At 48.3% G+C, this 23531-nt stretch overlaps 1 protein-coding gene across 2 annotated transcripts in view; it reads right to left on the bottom strand.

The window, feature by feature from the left end:
- The window catches only part of LOC119970711 (15-hydroxyprostaglandin dehydrogenase [NAD(+)]-like), a 77078-nt gene that overhangs the window by 28762 nt on the left and 24785 nt on the right, over nt 1-23531 (bottom strand). For both annotated transcript variants that reach the window (XM_038805772.1, XM_038805773.1), the window contains exon 5: nt 7469-7545. In XM_038805772.1, the coding sequence (XP_038661700.1) occupies nt 7469-7545 (77 nt within the window). The remainder of the gene's footprint in view (nt 1-7468; nt 7546-23531) is intronic.

The raw sequence follows: 23531 nt of genomic DNA, 5'->3' as shown, positions 1-23531 counted from the left end.
CGCCTGTCCGGGGAGGCTGGTACGGGAATCGAACCGTGCTGCTGGCCTGCTTGGTCTGCTTTATAAGCCAGCGATTTAGCCTTGTGAGCTAAACCAGCCCCTTTCTATCGCTCACAGACTGAAACATGTCGGAAACCAAGCTTTGATTTATGAACTAATTCATAATCATCTACCATTTCTGCTGCTAATCTCACAGTTTTAACCCTCTGTTCTTCCACATGAGTTCTCACTATATCAGGAATTGAATTTTTAAACTCCTCCAAAAGTATAATTTCTCTGAGAGCTTCATACGTTTGGTCTATTTTCAAAGCCCTTATCCACCTATCAAAATAACTCTGTTTGAGCCTTTCAAACTCCATGTATGTTTGACCAAATTCTTTCCTTAAATTTCTAAACCTTTGTCTGTAGGCTTCAGGCACTAGTTCATGTGCGCTCAAAATGGATTTTTTCACCTCATACTTCCCAGATATCTTCTCCGGTAGTGATGCAAACACTTCACTAACACTACCGACCAACTTCGTTTGAATCAGTAATACCCACATGTCCTGTGGCTATTTCATTTGTTTAGCTACCTTCTCAAATGAATTGATAAACGCTTCCACCTCCTTCTCATCAAACCTTGGCAATGCTTGGTCATATTTAAATAGATCCCCACCAAGCCTTCGACAATGACGCTCTTTGTCACCATCCTCATCACTATCATCAAACTGTACATTTCCCTTTACGTCTGCCAATTTTAACTGACTGTTATGTTTCATAGCCATTTTCTGAAGTTCAAGCCCTCTCACTTTTTCCCTTTCCTTTCTATCTCTTTCCTTTTGTTCTGCAAGGGCTATTCTTTCTTTGTTTCTTTCTTCTCACTCCTTTTCTTTTTCCCTGATCTGTATCTCCCTTTCTCGTTCTCTGATTGCATATTCAAGCTGCTTTAATTCTTTTTCATGTTCAAGTTGCTTAATCTGAGACTGGATCTTTGCCATTTCCAATGAGTCAAACTGTATCTCAGGCAACTTTAAATGCTTAGCCACTGCCATAATTACCTCACCTTTTCGCATTTTGTCAAGTAATGTTAACTGCAATGTTTTTGCCAAATCTAAAAGTCTGTTTTTAGTCCCTGTCTGTAAGGTACTGCGTGTGACCGTCTCCATCCCCCAAAACTTCAGAGCCTCTGAAAGAGCCGTTGTCCACAACACACTCCCTACCTAAACTAAAATACCACACTTGAAAAGCACCCACTATATGCTCACCCCTCACTGTCTTGAAGTTCACTAAGCCAATCCAATACATAGACTTTTATCCCCTAGCAGGCCAGCAGCACGGTTCAATTCCCGTGCCAGCCTCCCCGAACAGGCACTTCATTTGAAGCCTACTTGTGACAATAAGAGATTTTCGTTTCTTTTTTTTCATTTCAAGAGGAGGTCCTGTTTACCCAACGCAGTGCTTCACTCCATACTCCCCAATTGATCTCCCCTCCCAACTCCGCTTGCCTCCCTGCTCCCCCAACCACATGTATACATCCCCAGTTCTTCCCTCCCCTTCCACATCCGGAAGCAGCAGTCGCTCCAGCAGGGTGCATCTCAACAACCTAGGGAACCCCCTCCAGGTCTTTTGTGCAAAGTCCCTAACCTGCAGATATTGCCGACCACCACACCAGCAAAATTCGCCGGCGTGCAATCAGAGAGGCGAAGGCCACGACTACGGCCTTCCTGAGCTCCGGCTTCTCTGAAACCCCAAGTATCGCTACCAAAGGGTCCGGGTCCACCTCCTCCTCCACTATCCTGGCTAAGATCGCAAACACTCCCACCTAGAATCTTCCCAATTTTTCTCAACCCCAAAACATGTGCGCGTGATTCACCGGCCTCCGCCCACATCTTTCACACTCATCTGCTACTGCCTGAAAGAACCCACTCATTCACTCCCAAGTCATATGCAGCCTGTGCACCACCTTAAACTGTTGGGAGGGGAGATCAACAATTGATCTCCCCTCCCAACTCCGGTCGCCTCCATGCTCCCCCAGCCACTTGTATACATCCCCAGTTCTTCCCTCCCTTTCCCTATCCGGAGGCAACATTCGCTCCAGCAGTGCATCCCGACAACCTAGGGATCCCCTCCAGACCTTTCATGCAAAGACCCTAACCTGCAGATACCTGAACTCACTCCCCCTCGGCAGCTCTACCCTCTCTCTTAGCTCCTCCAGACTGGCGAACCCTTCCTCTAAATGCAGATCCCTCACCTTGACCAGTCCCACTTCCCTCCACATCCTGTATACACTATGCGCTCACCAACCCCCCCCCCCCCCCCCCCCCCCCCCCCCCCCAGCTCAAGCCCATCATTCTCACACAGCGGCGTTAGCACTGACGTCCCTTCCACCCTAAAATGCCTCCTCAACTGATTTCATATCTTCACTGTGGACTGCACCACCTGGCTCCTTGAATTCCTACGGCTATGGCCATCACCATAGCCTTCAAACTGGACCCCTTACAAGATTCCTCCTCCATGCTAGCCCACTCTACCCCTTCTCCTTCCCACCACTGCCGCACCATGTCCACATTTGCCGCCCAATAATAATGAAGCAAGTTCGGCAACGCCAACCCCCCACTGCTGCCTCTGCCTATGTAGCAGGGTCCTCCCCACCGTCGACACCTACCACGCCCATACAAAGTCAGAAATGATCGTGTCCACTTTCCGGAACAGGGCCTTTGGTATAAAGATCGGGAGAACTTGAAAGATAAACAAGAACCTCGGCAGAATATCATTTTCACCACTTGGACCCTCCCCGCCAACGTTAAGTGCAGTGTATCCCACCTCTTAGGATTTCCCTAGTCTCCCCCACCAGCTTTGTTAAGTTCGACTTATGGAGCCCTATCCATTCCCTCACTACCTGAATGCCTAAATACCTAAACCTACCCCTCACTATCGTAAATGGCATCCCCACTAAATTAGCCCGCTGTGCCAGCTCATTCACCGGGAATACCTCGCTTTTCCCTACATTCAGCTTGTATCCGAGAACCCTCCAAACCTCCCCAGCAGGTCCATAATCCTTCCCATGCTCTCCAAAGGATCCGAAACATACAGCGAGAGGTCATGGGCACAGAGCGACACCCGATACTCCTTCTGTGCCCTCATAGTCCCCCGCCACTCTGCCGACCCCGAGAGCCATTGCCAATGGCTCTATGGCCAGCACAAAGAGCAGCGGTGACAGCAGGCACCCCTGCCTCGTACCCCTGTGTAAGTCAAAGCTTTGTGATTTCATAGAATTCTTCCTCACCCTCACCTTTGGTGCGACATAGAAGAACCGTACCCATGCCACAAATTTCGGCCTAAACTAAACCTTCCCAAAACCTCGAACAAGTACGGCCACTCCACCCGATCAAATGCCTTCTCCGCATCCATGGACACCACCACCTCCGGTACCAGAGCCTGCGATGGATTCATCACCACATTTAACAGCCGTCTTATATTACCCGCAAGCTGCCTGCCCTTCACGAAACCTGTTTAATCTTCTGCCACCACCCCCGGCACACACTCCTCCATCCTCCCCGCCAACAACTTAGCCAATACTTTCACATCCATGTTCAATAGTGATATGGGCCTATCCGACCCACATCCCACCGGTCCTTCCCCTTTTTCAGGATTAGTGTGGATTACTGCCTGCGTCATCGTCTCCAGCAACTTCCCCTTCTCCAGTGCTTCATAAAACTCCCCAACAGATGTGGTGCCAGGCCCATTGCAAATTCCTTTTAAAATTCCGCCGGGTACCCATCCGGCCCAGGGGCCTTCCCCGACTTCATACCCCGATACTATCCAGCACCTCCCTCAACACCAGGGGCTCCTCCAATGCCTGCCTCTTTGCTTCCTCCACCTGGGGAAATTACAGCTTGTCCAGAAACCGCCCCATGTCCCCCTCCTCTCCTCCCGGGTCCGCCTCATATAGTTCCTGGTAGTACTCCCTAAAAATGCCTCATTTATCTTCCCTGGCTCTGACACCACATCCCCAGCCCCAGTCTGTATCTTCAATATTTCCCTGGATGCAGCCTGCCTCCACAGCCGGTCTGCCAGCATGCTGTCCGCCTTCTCCCCATACTTATATAGCAACCCCCTTGCCATACGAAGTTGCCCTACACCCTCTCTGTTATCAGCCTGTCAAACTTCCCCAGCAACATTTTCCTCCTCGGCCACCCCTCTCGGCCTTCTCTCCATCACCTCACTTCCGTTCACCAGCATAACCTGCTACGCAGCAGCCCCTGCCCAAAGGCACTTAGAAATGGCCTCCCCCCACTCCGCCCCACACTCCTCAGCTCAAGGAGGAAGGCTCCCTGTTGACCTTAGTCTCCCCCCACCCAAACAAAGACATCTCCTGAACTCCAGGCAGCCTTTTCCAAAAGCAAACAAACAAATGTCAAACATATACTGTCCCAGAAAACAGTAGGGGGGCTGGGAACATCCATCCCCACATAAACTTTCCACCCCTTACAATCACAACAGTAAATTGGGCAGAACGGTAGCATAGTGGTTAGCGCAGTTGCTTCACAGCTCCAGGTTCCCAGTTCGATTCCCGGCTTGGGTCACTGTCTGTGCGGAGTCTGCACGTTCTCCCCGTGTCTGCGTGTGTTTCCTACGGGTGCTCTGGTTTCCTCCCACAGTCCAAAGAAGTGCGGGTTCAGTGGATTGGCCATGATAAATTGCCATTAGTGTCCAAAAAGATTAAGTGGGGGTTACTGGGATAATTTATGCTCTCCTTGTGTCTGCACGGGCTTCCTCCGGGTGCTCCGGTTTCCTCCCACAAGTCCCTAAAGACGTGCTGTTAGGTAATTTGGACATTCTGAATTCTCCCTCAGTGTACCCAAACAGGGGCCGGAATGTGGTGACTAGGGGCTTTTCACAGTAACTTCATTGCAGCGTTAATGTAAGCCTACTTGTGACAATAAATATTATTATTATTAAAATAATCTATTCATCCCAACTGTCCGGTTTTCAGTTGCTTAGCCAAATCCTCTATCTGTGACAATAGATCATTCCCTCCCCTAACACCCTCTGCTGCAATAGGTTTGTAACATTGTTTTCCGCCTGTTTCAGATAATCAGCTGCTCAGAGGTAAAACCATCATATTAGAAAGCAGCCAACATTTAACTGCTGAAGCCAATGGAAATGTTTCAGGAGGTCAAATTGAATGACAGAAGTGAGGGAATATTTACAGCTGGTTAGCATTAACAGACTGGCAAAGTGATTTGAACATGTGACTATCCTGGAGAACTGTACACAGAAGTAAAGTTGCCCTTTGTTCGAGGCTCCCAATTGTAAAGGAAATACTTAATCGACAAAATGAGGTCAAAGTCTTCGGTGATTAAACAGGTGAATAAACCGAACCACTAACAATAAACAGCATCACTGAAAACATGCTTTCTATATATAGGAACGTAGAAAATTGGAGCAGAATGGGGTCATTCAGCCCTTGGAGCCTGCTCTGACATTCAATATGATCATGGCTGATCATCCAACTCAGTAACCTGTTCCCGCTTTCCTCCTATATCAAAGAACAGGGGAGCATGGCAGCACAGTGGTTAGCACAGTTGCTTCACAGGTCCAAGGTCCCAGGTTTGATTCCCGGTTTGGATCACTGCCTGTGCAGAGTCTACACGTTCTCCCCGCGTGTGCGTGGGTTTCCTCCAGGTGCTCAGGTTTCCACCCACAGTCCAAAGATGTGCAGGTTAGGTCGATTGTCCATGATAAATTGCCCTCATTTCCAAAAAGGTTGGGTGGGGTTACTGAGTTATGGGGTTACGGGCATAGGGCGGAAGTGTGCGCTTACTCTTTGCAAGGGCTGATGCAGACTTGATGGGCTGGATGGCCTCCTTCTGCACTCTAAATTCTATGATTCTATGAACAAAGAACATTGCGGCACAGGAACAGGCCCTTCGGTCCTCCAAGCCTGCACCGACCATGGTGCCCATCTGAACTAAAATCCCCTACTCTTCCGGGGACCATATCCTTCTATTACCATCCTCTTCATGTATTTGTCAAGATGCCCCGTAAAAGTCGCTCTTGTATCTGCTTCCACTACCTTCCCTAGCAACGGGTTCTAGGCTTCCACCACCCCTTGTTTAAAAAATTTGACCCATTTAGCCCAAGAGCTACATCCAACTCTTTCTTGAAAACATACAATGTTCTGGCTTCAACGACTTCCTGCGGTAGCACATTCCACAAGCTCCCCACCCTCTGGCGAAGACAAACACATTTACTTCTCAGGGTTAATTGCCTCAGGAACATTTTGTGTTGATTACATTTGGCAAAGTTGACAAGTCAGTCTCATCAAAAACAGCCACTTTTGGATGTTTCGGGAGAAAATGTGACGGGATGGAAACAACCAAGTTCTGCAGAGCATAGGCAGCCTGCAATCAGAACAAGGCATAAATAACACGGCTTCACAGCACTTTGCCTTGATTTCAACTTGAAGGGCTTTTATTTTACTAAGAAGCCTTTTGCATGGTTCCTTATCAAATGCTTTTTGGAAATCTAAGTATATTACATCTACTGATTGCTTTATCTATCCTGCTTGTTACCACTTTGATGATGTAGATGATCTTACTGGATGGTGGAGTGGGTTAGAAGCGCTGAATGGCCTACTCCGGCTCCTTTTTTGTATGTTATATTTTTATGAAACAACTAACTGGAGATGCCACAAACATCCTCAGCCTCAAGGATGGCAGAATTCAGCACGTCAGTGTAAAAGACAAGGCTGAAGAATTTCCAACCATCTTCAGCCTGATGTGTCGAGCGGACTATTCACTTCCACCTCCTCCTGACCTCCCCAGAATCTTCGAGACCAGTCTTCAGCTGCTTAATGTGATCTCAAGGAATGACTAAATGCACTGGATACAGCAAAGGCACAGGGCTCTGATAATATCCCAGCTGTCGTACTGAGGACATGTCCTCCAGAACTAGCCATACCGATAGCTAAACTGTTTCAGGACATCCACGACACTGGAATCTACCCGGCAATGTGGAAAATGATTCATGCATGACCTGTCCACAAAAAGCAGGACAAGTTTGGTCAGTCCAGTTATCACCTCTTCAGTCTATGCTTGGATCATCAGCAAAGAGTTGGAAGGGGTTGTTGACAGTGCTATCAAGCAGCACTTACTCAGCAATAACCTGCTCACAAATGCTCTCAGTTTTGGTTAAGATCATAAGACTATCGGAAATAGGAACAGCACCAGGGTGTTTGGCCCTTTGAGCCTTCTCAGCCATTCAATAGGATCATGGCTGATCCGACATTCCTCAATACACTTTCCTTCGCTTTCCCCCCAACCTTTGATTCCCTTACTGATCAAGAATGGTCCTGGGGCACAGAGTTGTTTTACAACACAAAAAATATAAAGACACTAACAATACTGGTTCCACCTCACCACAGCCAAATATGAGCAGAGATAAGAGTGAGATTGGGAGAAAAGAATGTCTCGGGAGTACTCACTGCAATAGCCCTGGTGAATCCCACCACGCCATGTTTCGTGGCTGTATACACTGGCCCGTGTGCTGCTGGGAATAAGCCTAAACAGAAATAGAGACAAAAAAAAACATACTAGAATGGATTAAACAACAATAACTTGCATTTGTGTAGTTTCTGTTTAATGTCGTAAAACGTCTCAAAGCATTGTGAAACACAATTGGCCCAAGACCACGGGAGGAGATATTGATGTCGGTGAGCGAAAGAGGTCAATTTCAACCAGCATTGTACAGCACAAGAGTCGAGAAATGGTGAGAAGGAAATCAAAAGCTGTGATCCGCGGCAGCTGAAGGTATAGCGATGGTGGAGCAATAAAAATCCAAGCATGTGCAAGAGGCCATAAGAAGGAGTTCAGAGATAGCGAAAGTAAGGCCATGGAGGAATTGTAAAACTGGAAATTCTGACATACAAACACCAATTACTGACGACACAACTCTGACACCGTGCAGTATAATTCTCCTACTGTGTGCATGTGTGCTTCTGAGATCTTGCATCTGCACACATTCCTCAATCTCTTCTATTATCAATTAGAACAGTGGGGATTTGATAGAAACTTTTCAGATTACGAAGGGATGGCAGAATATCTGAGCCATGGCAACACACATACAACACTAAATGAAGAAGATTTAATATGGAGATGCTGGCATTGGACTGGGGTGGGCACAGTAAGAAGTCTTACAACACCAGGTTAAAGTCCAACAGGTTTGTTTCGAATCACTAGCTTTCGGAGCGCAGCTCCTTCCTCAGGTGAATGAAGAGGTAGGTTACACAAATACATATATAGACAAAGTCAATGATGCAAGACGATACTTTGAATGTGAGTCTTTGCAGGTAATTAAGTCTTTACAGGTCCAAACCGAGCGACTGGAGAGAGGGATAATCACAGGTTAAAGAGATGTGAATTGTCTCAAGCCAGGACAGTTGGTAGGATTTTGCAATCCCAAGCCAGATGCAACGTGAATCCAAGGTTCCGGTTGAGGCCGTACTCATGTGTGCGGAACTTGGCTATAAGTTTCTGCTCGGCGAGACAGAGAGCGAGAGAAACAAATTGACACAAAAGAGGGTGTAATGCATTATCTGAAGCCGTTTTCGAATCTGTTAGTGCGTGTTCTCAGACTCTGTGGGGCCCCGGTATTGAAATGAAAATGAAAATCGCTTATTGTCACGAGTAGGCTTCAATGAAGTTACTGTGAAAAGCCCCTAGTCGCCACATTCCGGCGCCTGTCTGGGGAGGCTGGTATGGGAATCGAACCGTGCTGCTGGCCTGCCTTGGTCTGCTTTAAAAGTCAGCGATTTAGCCCAGTGAGCTAAACCAGGACAATCGTGGAGGAGATGTTGTTTATCCTTACTGATTGTGGTCTATGGGTCAGGAAGGTGAGGATCCAGTTGCAGAGGGAGGAGCCAAGTCCAAGGGTTTGGAGCTTTGATATGAGCTTGGAAGGGATATGGTGTTGAAGGCGGAGCTGTAGTCGATGAATAGGAGTCTGACGTAGGAGTCCTTGTTGCCAAAGTGCTCCAGGGATGAGTGTAGGGCCAGGGAAATGGCGTCAGCTATGTAAGGGTTGTGGCAGTATGCGAATTGTAATGTATCTAGGCACTCTGGGAGTATGGAGTATGGGCAGCACGGTAGCATGGTGGTTAGCATAAATGCTTCACAGCTCCAGGGTCCCAGGTTCAGTTCCTGGCTGGGTCACTGTCTGTGCGGAGTCTGCACGTCCTCCCCGTGTGTGCGTGGGTTTCCTCCGGGTGCTCCGGTTTCCTCCCACCGTCCAAAGATGTACGGGTTAGGTGGATTGGCCATGCTAAATTGTCGTAGTGTCCTAAAAAGTAAGGTTAAGGGGGGGGTTGTTGGGTTACGGGTATAGGGTGGATACGTGGGTTTGAGTAGGGTGATCATTGCCCGGCACAACATCGAGGGCCGAAGGGCCTGTTATGTGCTGTACTGTTCTATGTTCTATGACCGATCTCTCGAAGCACTTCATAGTGATTGATGTCAAGGCCACTGGACGGTAGTTGTTCAGGCATGTTGCCCGGTTCTTCTTTGGCACTGGTATGATGGTGGTCTTCATGAATTATGATGGTGTAGGGAGAGGTTGAATACGTCCGTGAACACATCCGCCAGCTGGTCCGCTTAGTCTGCTATTGTCTCCTGGCATCCCTGACGACTTTGCGGAGGTCATACATTTGCGTTTCTGCTTCCTTCTTCCAATGCCCTCCCAAACAGGTAACTTCCAACAGGTCACGGCATTCAACATCAGTCTCCCAATAGTCCGTGTCGATGCACTTGTAGTGGAGGCATGAACGCCCAGGAGATCATGACCCAGTAGTTCTCCATGCATCCAAATATCCGTAGAAGATTCCACAGAATCCCTACAGTTCAGAAGGAGGCCATTCAGCCCATCAAGGCTGTGCCGACCTACCTAGGCCCACTCCCCCACCCTTTCCCTGTAAACCCACCTAACCGGCACATCTTTGGGCACTAAGGGGCAACTCAGCTTAGCCAATCCACCTCATCTGCACATCTTTGGACTGTGGGCGGAAACCGGAGCACCCGGAGGACATCCAAAGGGAAAGTGCAAATGTCACACAGGCCATCATCACTCAAGGCTGGAATCAAACCTGGATCTTTGGCCCTGTGAGGCAGCAGTACTAGCCACTGTGCCACCATGTTGCCCACTGCCACCATGCTGGTTTTATATATATATATATAGAAAATACTGGACAATCTCAGCAGTTCTGACAGCATTTGTGGAGAGAAAAGCGAGCTAACGTTTCGAGTCTGGATGACTCTTTGTCAAAGATCTATATATAATCTCTATCCCTATTGTTATTATGTTCAGTGACTCAGAAGCCACAGATCTCAAGGGGAGAGGATTCCAAATATCGTCAATCCTTTGAAGAAATGTTTTCTCGTCTCAGTCCTGAATGACCAGCTCCAAGTTCCAGACACCCAGCGAGGCAAACCATTTTCTCAGCATCTATCCTGTCAACCCCTCAGGAATTTATAAGGTTCAGTTAGTTCATTTCTCACTTATTTTGAAGAAAACGTAACAAATAGTAAAAATAGGAACAAAATGGATGGGTTAAAAAACGACTGGATCAGTTCTGCATCTAATCTTTCTGCCCTCTAAACCTGCATTACCTAAACATAACACTTGGCTTTGACCTGATGTGGGTCATTTTGGTTTTTTGGAGAACATTGTAAGAGCCGGTGACATTTGGGATGATTTTCATTCCTGTTGACTTTAATGGAAATCAGGATTGAGAGGGATGAGATTCGATCCTTTATATAATTATGCAGAGTCAAAGTCTAACACCTTGGGAAATCAACTAGTATTTGTAAATGGTTGTGAAAGAGGAGGCGACTGGCAGATAATCATGGGCGGGATTCTCCTGCAGCTGACACCTGAATCATGAATCGCGATTGGGTGGAGAATCGGTCTTGATGCTGAAATCGTGGCGGGACGCCAGGTTCACGCCAAATCGCAATTCTCCGGAGCCTCGACAGCTGCGTCAATGCGTCCCACTCTGCAAGTACAGTAAATGCTGCTGACATATCATTAGCAGGCATGATCCCGTATTTTCCGGGGCTCCGCAGTACTCCGAGCAGTGGGAATTCCCGACAGCGAGGTTCACTTGTGCTTTTAAAAATCGTGAACCAGGCGCCCTGACTTATGAGGGAGACAGAGGGGGTACGGAAAGTGAACAATACCGCCATAGTGTGCAGGCAGTTGTGCCGCTGGCCGGGAGGGGGGGCTTCTGCTAGGGCCGGGGGAGTAGCTGGTGGCAGCCAGAAGGTGGGCTGTGTGGTCGGGCATAGAATGGGCATAGAACACCATTGCCGCAGCCTGCAAGGCAGCCATGTGGCTGCGCACACCGCTGACTGCCCACTGTGAATTTAGCGCCACGGGTCGTATGGGTGTCCTCCGAGGCCACCCTGCTCGGTACCCTCTGGCCCCAGCCGACCCATTTGCAGGATGCAACTAGTGTCATCTTGTTGGCTGGGATGGTGTGTGTGGGGAGTGGAGTGCTAATATGCGGCTGCAGCTTGTCTGCCTCTCAAGTGCCAATCCCGACCCCGGTGAATCCGACACCGTTTCTCATTGGAATCAATCGTGTTCCACATGGCACCGGCGCTAACTTCTTAATGGTTGGTGAATTGGCGCAGATGTAGTGCCAGTTTTGCTGTCGTAATACTCCACTAATCCCACCCGTCATCAGTCTCAGAAACGGAGAATCCGGTCCCACAGCATTCTTCTCATGCGTTGACTTGTTTTGCTGCCACCTCTCCTCCTCCAGCCCAGAGGCCAGCAATTCCAATGATAAAATGGGAGGGGATTTTGATCAGGAGAATTCAGTACATAAATGGGGACACAGGAGAGTCCTAGCAGCTTACAATTACAAACCTGTCAAAGTGGCAGGGCAGGTTTAACAAGCTGTTGAATAATAAGTGAGATCACGACCTTTAGAAATAGAGGCAGAGAGTATAAAAACAAGGAGGTTCTGGCCAACATTTATCCCTCAAACTATGCCACCCAAAGAAGATTATTTGGTCATCATCCTCAGTGTGGCCTGTGGGCTCTTGCTGTGCACAGTTTGACTGTCCAGTTGGTCTACGTAACCAAAAGAATAAAATGACAAAGAGGCACAAACACTTCCTTTTGAGATGATTAATGAGTCTCCCGCTTGCTCCTTCGCAAAGGAGTGAATTTAAGAAACAGCTTGGGCGCGATTCTCCGCCCCCCACACCGGGTGGGAGAATAGCGGGAGGGCCTCCCAAAATTTTTCACGCCCTCCCGCTATTCTCCCCCCCCCCCCCCCCCCCACACACCCGACCCACACCACAAATCGCCGCTCGCCGTTCTTTACGCCGAGCGGCGATTCTCCGAGGCCGATGGGCCGAGCGGCCGGGCCTTCACGCCCGTTTCAACACGGCAGCAAACACACCTGCTTGCTGCCGTCTGGGGGCCCGATTGGCACGGCAGTACCACGGCTGTGCCAAGGGGGGCATAGGCCCCCGATCGGTGCCCACCGATCGCGGGCCGTGCGTCTGTAACGGATGCACTCTTTTCCCTTCGCCGCCCCGCAAGATCAAGCTGCCACGTCTTGCGGGGCGGCTGAGGGAAAAGACGGCAACTGCGCATGCGCGGGTTGGCATTGTCCAATCTGCACATGCGCGGCCGCGTCAGCCGGCGTGACGCTTGATGTGCGGCCTTGACGACCGTCGTCAAGGCCGCGCCGCCGTGACGCAAGGGGCCACGCTCCTAGCCCCGCCCGGGGGGGAGAATCGTCCCCGGAAGTGGGCGTGAAGGCTGCCGTGGGTCACGGCCTGTCCCACGGCAGCCTTTACGATTCTCCGCATTTGGGGAGAATCTCGCCCCTTGTTTTTTAGATAGCACGTTGCATTTTTGTTATTCATTTGTGGCATGTGGGTGTCACTGACTAGGTCAGCATTTATTGTCCATCCCTAATTGCCCTGCAGAAGCTGTTGGGGAACTGCCTTTGTGAACTGCTGCAGTCCATATGGTGTAAATGCACCCACAGAGCTGTGAGGGTGTTCCAGGATTTTGACCCAGAGACAGTGAAGGAACTGTGTGCCCTCCATGTCTTGAGAAGTGTTTTGTAACTAGAGAACTCGATTCAAAGTAGGCAGATGCCACATCTAATTTACAAACAAGCAGTATACAGACAGCCATGAGATAATTGGTCAGCTAATCCGTCTATTTGCTCCAGTTGGACCAAGGATAACCATTGCCCAGAAGACCCAGAGGTGTCCATTCTCTTCTTTGAAAAAGTGGCAAGAAATCTTTTACATCCACCTGAGGGTTTAAAGATTTAGCCAAAACAGTGCAGCATCTCCTCAATACTGCACTGGGATGTCATCTTAGATTATGTGCCAATTTCCTGGCATGGGGCTAAAACCTGGAACATTCGATTCAGAGAAGGCTTTGAAGCATTTTTTAAAAATTGAATGTGACGTCTGATGAATGACAAGAAGATGGATTCTGAGCGTGAAAAACAGAAATAGGCCATTCGGCCCTTTGAGCCTGCTCTGCCATTCTATATGATCACGGTTGATCCTGGATTTCAATGCCATATTTCTGCTTTCTCCCCATACCCCTTGATGCCATTAAAATCTAAACATTTATCTACCACTTCCTTGAATACATTCAGTGGCTTGGCCTCCACAGCCTTCTGTGGTAGAGAATTCCACAGGTTGTCTACAATTTGAGTGAAGAAATTTTCCCTCATCTCAGGCCCAGTGGAACCAATTTCTCCTCAGAAAACAGTCCCGCCAACCATGGTATCAGCATAGTGAATCTCCGCTGTACTCCCTCTCTGGCATCTCAATGTCAAGGTGCAGGTTGCTATTGTGCATGTACGTCCTGGAGGTGAAATGTATCTCAGACGGTTGAACAACACGATTGATAGTGCTCTGTGGCAGCTGGTTTATGGCACCAGTGAAGTTCATGAATCTCACCACATTTACTCCTAGCAATTTACAATAATGTACTCTAATGATGAATCTACTGGAATTCTTCGAGCATGTAACTCATAGAGTTGACGAGGGGGAGCAAGTGGACGTGGTATATTTGGCATTTCAGAAGGCTTTTGACAAAGTCCTGCTTAAGAGATTAGTCTGTAAAATCAAAGCTCATGGGGTGAGGGGGAGTATTGAAATGGATGGAAAACTGGTTGGCAGACAAGAAGCAAAGAGTAGGAACTATCAAGTCCTTTTCAAATTGGCAGGCAGTGAGTAGTGGGGTGCTGCCGGGATCGGTGCTGGGACTCCAGCTATTCACAATATATATGAATGATTTAGATGAGGGACCGAAATGTCATATTGCCAAATTTGCAGATGACACTAAGTTGTGCGGGAGCATGAGCTGTGAGGAGGATGCAGAGATCCTTCAGTGTGATTTGGACAAGTTTAGTGAGTGGGCAATTGAATGGCAGATGCAGAATAATTTGGAGAAATACAAGGTTATCTACTTTGGTAACAAAAACAAGGCGGCAGACTGTTATTTGAATGACCATATATTAAGAGAGGGGAATATGCAGCAAGACTTGGATGTCCTTGTACACCAGCCACTGAAGTTTAGGATGCAGGTACAGCAAGTGGTAAAGAGGGCAAATAGTATGTTGGCCTTGATAGCGAGATGATTCAAGTACAGGAGCAGGGATACCTTGCTGCAATTATACAGGGCCTTAGTGAGGCCACACCTAGAATAATGTTTGGGTATCCTTATCTGAGGAAGGGTGTCCTTGCTCTAGAGTGTGCGCGGTGAAGGTTTACAAAGCTGATTCCTGGGAAGGCAGGACTGACGTATGAGGAGAGATTGAATCTGTTAGGATTGTATTCGCTGGAGTTCAGAAGAATGAGGGGGGATCTCATAGAAACCTATAAAATTCTAACAGGACGAGACGGTAGATTCAGGAAGGATGTTCCCGATGGTGGGCGTGTACAGAACCAGGGGTCACAGTCTGAGGATAGGAGGTGGACCATTTAGAACAGAGATGAGGAGAAATTTCTTCACCCAGAGAGTGGTCGGCCTGTGGAATTTGTTACCATAGGAAGTTGTTGAGGCCACAATGTATGTTTTCGAGAAGCAGTTAGACGTAGCACTTAGGGCGAAGGGGATCAAAGGATACGGGGGGAAAGCGGGATCAGGCTATTGAGTTGGATGATCAGCCATGAGTGTAATGAATGGCGGAGCAGGCTCAAAGGGCCGAATGGCCTCCTCCTGCTCCTGTTTTCTATGTTTCTACTTGCCTCAGAATTCACAACAACATTATAAAAAGCTTTCATTCCAGTCAGAGATGGGAATGAGGGTGTGATGGCAACTGCATTCCATACACCTTGCACCGTGACTAGGCAGAAAATCTTCAGGGGAAGAGTAGGTTTTTGTGGCAATATAATGAGGAAATGTGTGAAATGTCAGCTGCCCTGTCACTTGGGTCTGCTCCACCATTCAATAAGATCATGGCTAGTCTGTATCCTGGAAAAACCACAGCGCTTGAAAATTAACCTACATTTGTTCAATAGGAACTGACAAGATAGCCATCATTGATGTGGTTATTTCATGTCGAAATTTAAGACAGGAAATTTTTCATCGATTTCGTCAGGCCTACGGCAACCTGGATTTACACAAACATAGTTTGTCACAAGTTGGCTCGAATCTGAGCACGGTTACTTTGGAAAGACGGCTGAAAAAAATAGCGTTTCAAGAAGAGCTTACATGTGACCGTATTCTTGAATGTGTTTGAGATATTGCATCATTGAAACAAAGCATTTGGCCCAATCAGCCCATGTTGGTGTTTACCCACCACATTATTATCTCTAGGCCAGTCCATTCTCCTTTTCCGCAAACATCCATCTGATCCTTTAATTAGAGACAATTACTATCGTTCTGCAGCTGGCGACGATTCCGTTGCACGGGGTGCTTGGCGAGAGAAGCCCAAAACAAATTCCAAAGGGTGGGGATTGCCCTACAGATGGGAGAGGGGGGACAAATTGCGATCCTCCAATGCCCACCCTTTAAAATGGCACGCAGAAAGTTCCCCACTGCAAACAAAAATTCTGAGTGTGTGATTTTCCAGTGAGAAACTCCCCAAGCTCCAAATACATGACTAAGTGTGGGTGAAAACCGGCCTGAATCACACCCAAACATCCAACGGCAATTACCCCGCCAAACCCACCCAAAATGATACATTTTTTGGGAGAATCATACCCTGTTCTAAACTTCAATTGCAGACTCTAGTTGGACGTTCTGCAGCTTTGAAGCACTGGTGAAAACACTGGGTGAAATTCTCCGTTTGGGTTCTATTGATTTACAGACCCCCTGGGAGCGTAAATTGGGGAGCAATTCAGTCTCCCTTTCCCTGCAAATTTATGCATGGCGAGGAATACGAGGGATTCCCAAGGGAATCCTGATATCGGGCTGCCATTTTGAGCGGGCGACCCAATGGCGAAGTCCCGCGGCCGGCCACTCCCCTCCCGTTCTGGGGGTCTGGTTGAGGAGGGGTGGGCAACTAGTGCATTGTTTTTTTTGGGGGGGGGAGGGGAGGTTGGGATGGTGGGCCATGGATGGACTTTGTGGACAACTCCCTGAAGGAGTTACCCTTTTGACTCACCGCGGGCTCCATCACATCAGGCTCACGTTTAGTGCGACCTGCAATAATCCTCCACCCATGTGATTCTCAACCCAGGGGACCGAAGAATCACGGAGGGCGGAGAACAGACTCCCGGGCACACTAAATGAATGCAAATGGATCATTAAAATGCATGTACACGAACCTCAATCCCCTTATCACTGGAAGAAAAAATGCACTTTGCAACCATTGACTTCTTCAGTTGACTGTTACATAGGGAAATATGAAAGCCAATTCGTACCTTACACATCCACTACTCCACCGTCAGCACACAGTATCCATCATCTACAGCACTGCAGCCACTTGCAAAGCTTCCCTCAAAGGCATCTTCCAAACCCATGGCCGTGACCGCGTAGAAGAACAAGGGCAGCAGACCACCTGCAAATTCCCCTTCAAGTCACGCATTATCCCGACTTTGGAGATATATTGCTATTCCTTCATCATGGCTGCCTCAAAATGTTGCAATGCTCTATGCAAGAGTATTGTGTGCGTACTTACACCAGGTAAACTACAGCAGTTCAAGGTGGAGGCTCACCATCTCCTCCTGAAGCGTAATCAGAAATGGGCACTAAACGCTGGTCTTGTCAGAGATATTCTAATCCCATGAACGGATACTTTTTTCACTATGGTCCCACTAACTATCATTCTTAAATATGCTGTTGATGTGATTTGGTGGTCCTGATTAAATGACAAAATGGTTGCCTCCGACATACTAATCTTTGAATTGTGTCTCAGCAGACAGGTGTTGGCTTAACATCTCATTCACCAGACGACATCTCTAATGACGCAATACTCCCCGAGCCCTGGAGTGAAATGTCAGCTTGGACTAAATTCGCAAGTTCTGGAGCAAAGTGTCGTCCCACAACCTTCAGACTCAGAAGTGAGTATTGGCTGAACCAATCCAAGGAGGCTTTTCAAGGTGGCGGAGCTGCAACAAGGGGGAAAGGTTGAAGAGAATTGTTGAATGTGGGGCAAAGTTACTGCAAAGCCTTCTGCCATTGTGAGCGAAATGGAGGCAAGAGATCAGAACCCCGAAAGTAGAGGGTCTGAGTGAGATGCAGAGCCAAATCGGTTATAGTGGAAAGAGCAAATGGTGTGTATTTATACAGCACTCCAAACGCAACTAAACAAGCTGGCTGAACTTCAAAAAAGGCTTTAAGTAGACAAATTCGGCAGCCAATTTGGACACAGCAAAGGCCCACTAAGCAGTAATGTGATAATTGTCCTGTTAATCTGTTACAGTAGTGTTGCTTGAAAGAAAAATATTGACCAGGAAAATGGCAGAACTTCCGTGCTCTACTACGAATAGATACGGTGGAACGAAGGGGGTACAGAGGGATTCTGTGCTAAGCTCTGGGCACATTTACTTTAGTCATCATATTTAATTTGGCGCCGTGCCTGATCGGGTTGGTGAACTTTGCTGATTGCCAATGCACCCCTGCACTCCTCCCACCTTCGGTCATGAGTGATTAGCCACAAATGGGTCGGCCTTCCACTGTTCTGACTCGCTATCATTGACACAGCTTGCGGGTGCCCAGACAAGTATGTTGCCAAAGACCTCTTTGAGCTGGAATCCGCTGCTCTGCTCCCAATTTCACATTTCAGTTGCACAAACAGCGCAACAGTAGCTGACTGAAGCCTGCTTGAGGAGGGCGAGGCAGCTGACATGACAACAGCAATCAAACTTTAATCACTTCTGGGACGGCACAAATCCCCATGTGACGCTGATTCGACCGTGGCAGAGCTGAAATTCCTCAGCGTTGATTCAACCTGTCATGTTCTTCCCTGCCAGGTAAACACTGACGTAACTTGTGGAAGGGAAAACACGTAATGAAATGAAGTGAGTCATCCAAGGTGGTTGGTGTTTGATGGAAGCGTTGAAGGAGAGTCTGGGCCAAATAAACAACGGTGCCAAAAGAAATCAGAAATAAAAACAAAACATGCTCGCCTGGCAGAATCTGTTGGGAGAGAAGCAAAGTTAATTGACTGGATTCTCCATTCCTGAGTCACGCCAGGGCAGGACTCGTGGAGTTCTACAGCAGCCAAACTAGTGCCACATCTGGACTGATTCAGCGACCATTGAAGGGCTAGCACTGGCACCATGTGGAACACGATCAATTCCAATGTGAAACGGTGCCGGATTCAACGAGTTTGTGATTGAGTCTCAGGAAGCTGATAAGTGTCAGCTGCATATCCACACTGCACTCCTCACACACAACGTCCCAGGCAACAAGTTGGCAGCAATATGCAGGGTCCCAAAGTTCAACGATGTGGATCTGGAGACCCTGCTATCTGGAGGAAGGCGGGCGACCCTGTGCACCAGGCTGGGAAAGAGGCTGCCATCCGCTGCCATTTTCCAGGCCTGGACGCAGGTGGAAGAGGTGGTCAGCGCCGCGGACAACACCGTCTGGGAAGGCCTGCAGTGGAGGAAAAAAACTGCATGGCCTCCTCGCGGCTGCCAGAGCGAGTAGGCAGCACTGTGCCTCTGGCACCAACACCTGTCCCTCACACCTGAAACCAACCCCCGCCCACCTCCACCCGGAGAGCGGCTGATCCACCACCCGACACGCACTACCCATACTGGTCGCATCGCCGGGCGCCCCCCCCCCCCCCCCCCCGCCCCCTAGGAGAAGGCTGTTCATAACTGCTGGGAGTGAGAAAAGGCGGAGGAGGCACACGGGACCAGCGGCTCCTGTCTTCAGCAGAACAGTGGGCCCTGGGTGTGGCTGCAGGGCCCAAAGAAAGCGCAGACACTGGGGTGGAGGTCAGCATCGGGCGAAAAAGTGAGACGCCGCTTAGTTGTGGTTTCCCATGGCACGTGAGGCGGGGGGTTGAAGATTTTGGTCATTGGTCAAGGTGTCCAAGGCATGGAGCACTCTGTGAAGGTGGTGGCTGAACCCCAGGGCAAGGTTGTCCTCTCACAGGACGCCATGTGCCAGGTGCTCCAGAGTGAAATGGCGCAGTCACTGGCTGATGTGGCACACATCCAGAAGGTGGTGGCACAGTTGCAGCGTGATATGCAGCAGTCACAGTCGGAGGTGGTCCACTCCCTGTGCTCCATGGCACGAGCATGCACCCTGGTCAAGACAGCAGCGGACCTCCAGACTGGTGGCAGGGGAGTCTCAGGGGTTTGCAACCATACCCGCTGTGACTGCCAACCCAGGGCCGTACCCAGTAGTGAGACAGATAGGAGTCATGTAGGAGGTTAAGGGCAGTGTGGGTGGGGGTGTGGCGGGCCATTGTGGAGGTGGGTTGTGATGTCCGTACGCCTGGTCATTCCCCCCCCCCCCCCCCCCCCCCCCCGCCCCACCCACCTCAGTCGGTGAACCTGGAGGTGATTAGAGCATCCCATGCACGTTGGCCATGGTGCACATTTTATAAAGCCTTCATATCTGTCCGGGCCCTACATCTTGCCCATCTCGCTCTCCCCCCCCCGCATCCTCCTCATTGGATGAAGCCGTCATTCATCCCCTTCTCCTTCACGTTGCCCCTCTGCTGCGTGATGATGTGGAGATGGCAGCAGGCCACCACGATATGACCTTCCCAGCACTGTACTGGAGTCCCCTCCAGAGCAGTCAAGGGATGTGAACCGCATCTTTAGGATGCCGAAGCACCATTTGATCATGCCCCTCCATCCCTGGTCACTGCATGGGCGTCATGGTAATGGATCCCCTTGTCGATCTGTGGCCTCTGGATACATGACGTTGTCATGACTGCAGCGAATAACCCACAGTGCTATGAGGGGGGGAGATCCAGGATTTTGACCCAGCGACAGTGAAGGAATGGTGATATATTTAAAGTGGGGTGGTGAGTTTCTTGGAGGGCAACCTCTAGGTGGTGGGGTTCCCAGGTATCTGCTGCTCCAGTTGTTCGAGATGGTAGTGGTCGTGGGTATGGGAGGTGCTGCCTAAGGAGCCTTGATGAGTCACTGCAGTGCTTCTTGCACATGTTGCACACGGCTGCTACTGTGCATTGATGGTGAAGGGTTTGAATGTTTGTGGAAGGGTAGCAATCAAGCTCCCTGTTTTGTCCTGGATGGTGTCAAGCTTCTTGATCATCCAGGCAAGTGGAGGGTATTCCATTACACTCCTGACATGTGCCTTGTAGATGGGTGGACAGGTTTTGGGGAGTCAGGAGGTGAATTACTCACCATAGGATTCCTAGCCTTTGACCTGCCCTGGTAGCCACAGTATTAATGTGGCTAGTCCAGTTCAATCTCTGATCTCTTGAAACTGCACAAAATGATAACTTTTTCTCGTCTTCATCAAATGTCTCTCACTGAAAGTGTTTGAAGAGCAGGGTATTTTGAAAATAGCTTCAGATCAGGAGTGTTTCTATTTGCTCCATCAATGCATGACAGTATGGATTATAGTTTGAAACAGGCTCCGAATTGCAGGGGGTTGGTTATGCTGCTGACTACTCAAATGATCGAGACCCAGGAAAGCGATCAGAGAGAGCTGTGGAAGAATATTGTTGGATCTCAACCTAGTTGCTCAATGGAAGAACTGACTAATGACATTTGCTCAGAGCAATGTGCTGCTTAACAAAATGGCCTGAGTACCACAGAATATCTGCAGTGAGACTGCTTCACTTGAAAGGAAAACCAAAATTAAGGGCTGGGTTTTTGCTCGAGACAGACAGCGCAATTTGGGAAATGTCCCAACTTAATTCCCAGTTTGAAAGGCACCAATAGACCCGATTTTCAGTGTGCCGAGGCAAGGGTGGTATGGAAGCAGATTCTGCATGGCCATGGCAGGGGAAAGGAGGGTAGTGGGTGGGTGATGGGGCAGGCTGCTTAGAAGGCCCAACTCAGTTCTCTGGGCCTGTGTCCCAATTGCTTTAAAAGCTTTTCAGCTTTCTGGCCCTCACCCTCCACCCCCCCCCCCCTGCGTAGCCCCTCAACCATTCCATGCCACCTCCACGTAAACACATGTCCTCCACCCAATCACCATGCCCCCTTTTACCCTATGCTATCTCTATGACAACTCAATGCCCCACCCCACCTATTCCTACCTCCATGCCATCACCATAGCCACTCACTCAGTATCTACTGTGGGCTAACTCAGATTTTAAAAAGCAAAAGGTCTGGTATAACGCTCACTTATGAACAGCAAGAAAAAAAACTATTCAAAAAACAATTCAAAGCTTTTAAATCTCCTCAAATGATTAATCACTTTGAGAACAAACTTCAGCTCAGATGCCACCGCAATGACAGATAATCCTTTAACAGCATCATTGAAATGTCACTCAAACTATAAACTCAGAAATTCCTGCTGGGATACTTGTAGCGGTTGAAGCATAGCCAAACATCCATAATGACACAATAACAGGCCTTGAGAAAATATCAACAATGAACTCTATTGAAACTGCACAACGTAACAATTTTTTTCAACAACATCAAATGACTGACACTGACAATATCAGCATATTTTTTTCCCCACATGTTTGAAGAGCAAGGAATTGTGTAAATAGCATCAATGCCACTAACTTTGTGGATTAGGGTCGTGGCAACAGCAAAAAAATGGGCACTGTTGCAAGTCAACAATAAGTTCAACTGGTCCTGTTGACCTGGGGCTGTTTAGCTCACAGGGCTAATCGCTGGCTTTGAAAGCAGACCAAGGCAAGCCAGCAGCACGGTTCGATTCCCGTAACAGCCTCCCCGAACAGGCGCCGGAATGTGGCGACTAGGGGCTTTTCACAGTAACTTCATTTGAAGCCTACTCGTGACAATAAGCGATTTTATTTATTTATTTTAGTTTGGGTTGCCTCCCTATGTGGATCATATTCCATCCCCTTTCTCCCACTGTCAAACATAAATGGAAGTGAGACTTCTGCATCTGGGTTCTGTCCGCCACATTTGAAGGCCCTTAGAGTCCTCCCAACTCCACGAAAACCCGGTGTTAGATTAATGATAAATCCAATAGGAAATGCAGGGAGAAATGTCCTTATGCAGAGAGTGGAACTTGTCATCACATGGGACAAATAGCCTGGTTGCTTTTAGAGGGGAAGGTGGAGAAACACATGAAGCTGACAGGGTGAGCATGCAGCATGGTGGATGGAGATTCCTGTGGAGCATAAACTTGCTAGGTCTGTTTGTGTGCTGTACAATTCTATGATAAAGGAAAAGATCAGCATTCAATTTGACTTAGGTGCAAACAACAAGAAAATTAAACATTTTTACTCTTGAGAAAAGATTTTCCGGGATCACAACTCTCCACATCGACGCTGTTAAGACTTGCCTATAAATGTTCATTTTCAGTTTCTATATGAAGAATATTAGAATGCGGAGTCATAAAAAATGGATTTCTCCATGGGAATATAATCTCCATGAACTATTCATTAGAAGTCATTGAAGTTTAAGTCAATCTGACCAATACTATTCTCATTTTATAAGCTGAGATATGTGCCCTTCATTGACGTGACATGGGTTTGGTTTACTTGAAGCAAGTGAGCTGATGGAAACAGACTCATCATCTCTAATCACATCTGGCCAGGACCTGGCAGCTGAAAAATATGATGACTCATCGACCATCAAGCACAAATTTAATCGTAGTATGACTAAAATAAAGATGCATGACGAGAGCTGCAGTTCTTTGAATAGATGTCTTATCAGATGCAGAAGAGGAGGTGTTAGAGTTGAGGTTTTTTGAGCTGGTCTTTAGAACTGAAGTGCTGCCGGCAAAATTCCCCTGAAGCCACTTCTTTAAAAGTTGTTTCAATTCCACTATATTAGTATTAGTAAAGGAATGGTTCTGGGGAAATTAATGGGACTGAAGGCAGACAGATCTCCAGGGCCTCATAATCTTCATTGCAGAATACTTAAGGAAGTGGTCCTAGAAATAGTAGATCTATTGGTGGTCACCTTCCAAAATTATTT

This window comes from Scyliorhinus canicula, chromosome 8, assembly GCF_902713615.1.
Source record: "Scyliorhinus canicula chromosome 8, sScyCan1.1, whole genome shotgun sequence".
In the NCBI taxonomy this organism is placed as follows: Eukaryota; Metazoa; Chordata; class Chondrichthyes; order Carcharhiniformes; family Scyliorhinidae; genus Scyliorhinus; species Scyliorhinus canicula.
Note: the sequence above shows the minus strand (reverse complement) of the source record. Positions and strands in the feature narration are given on the sequence as shown.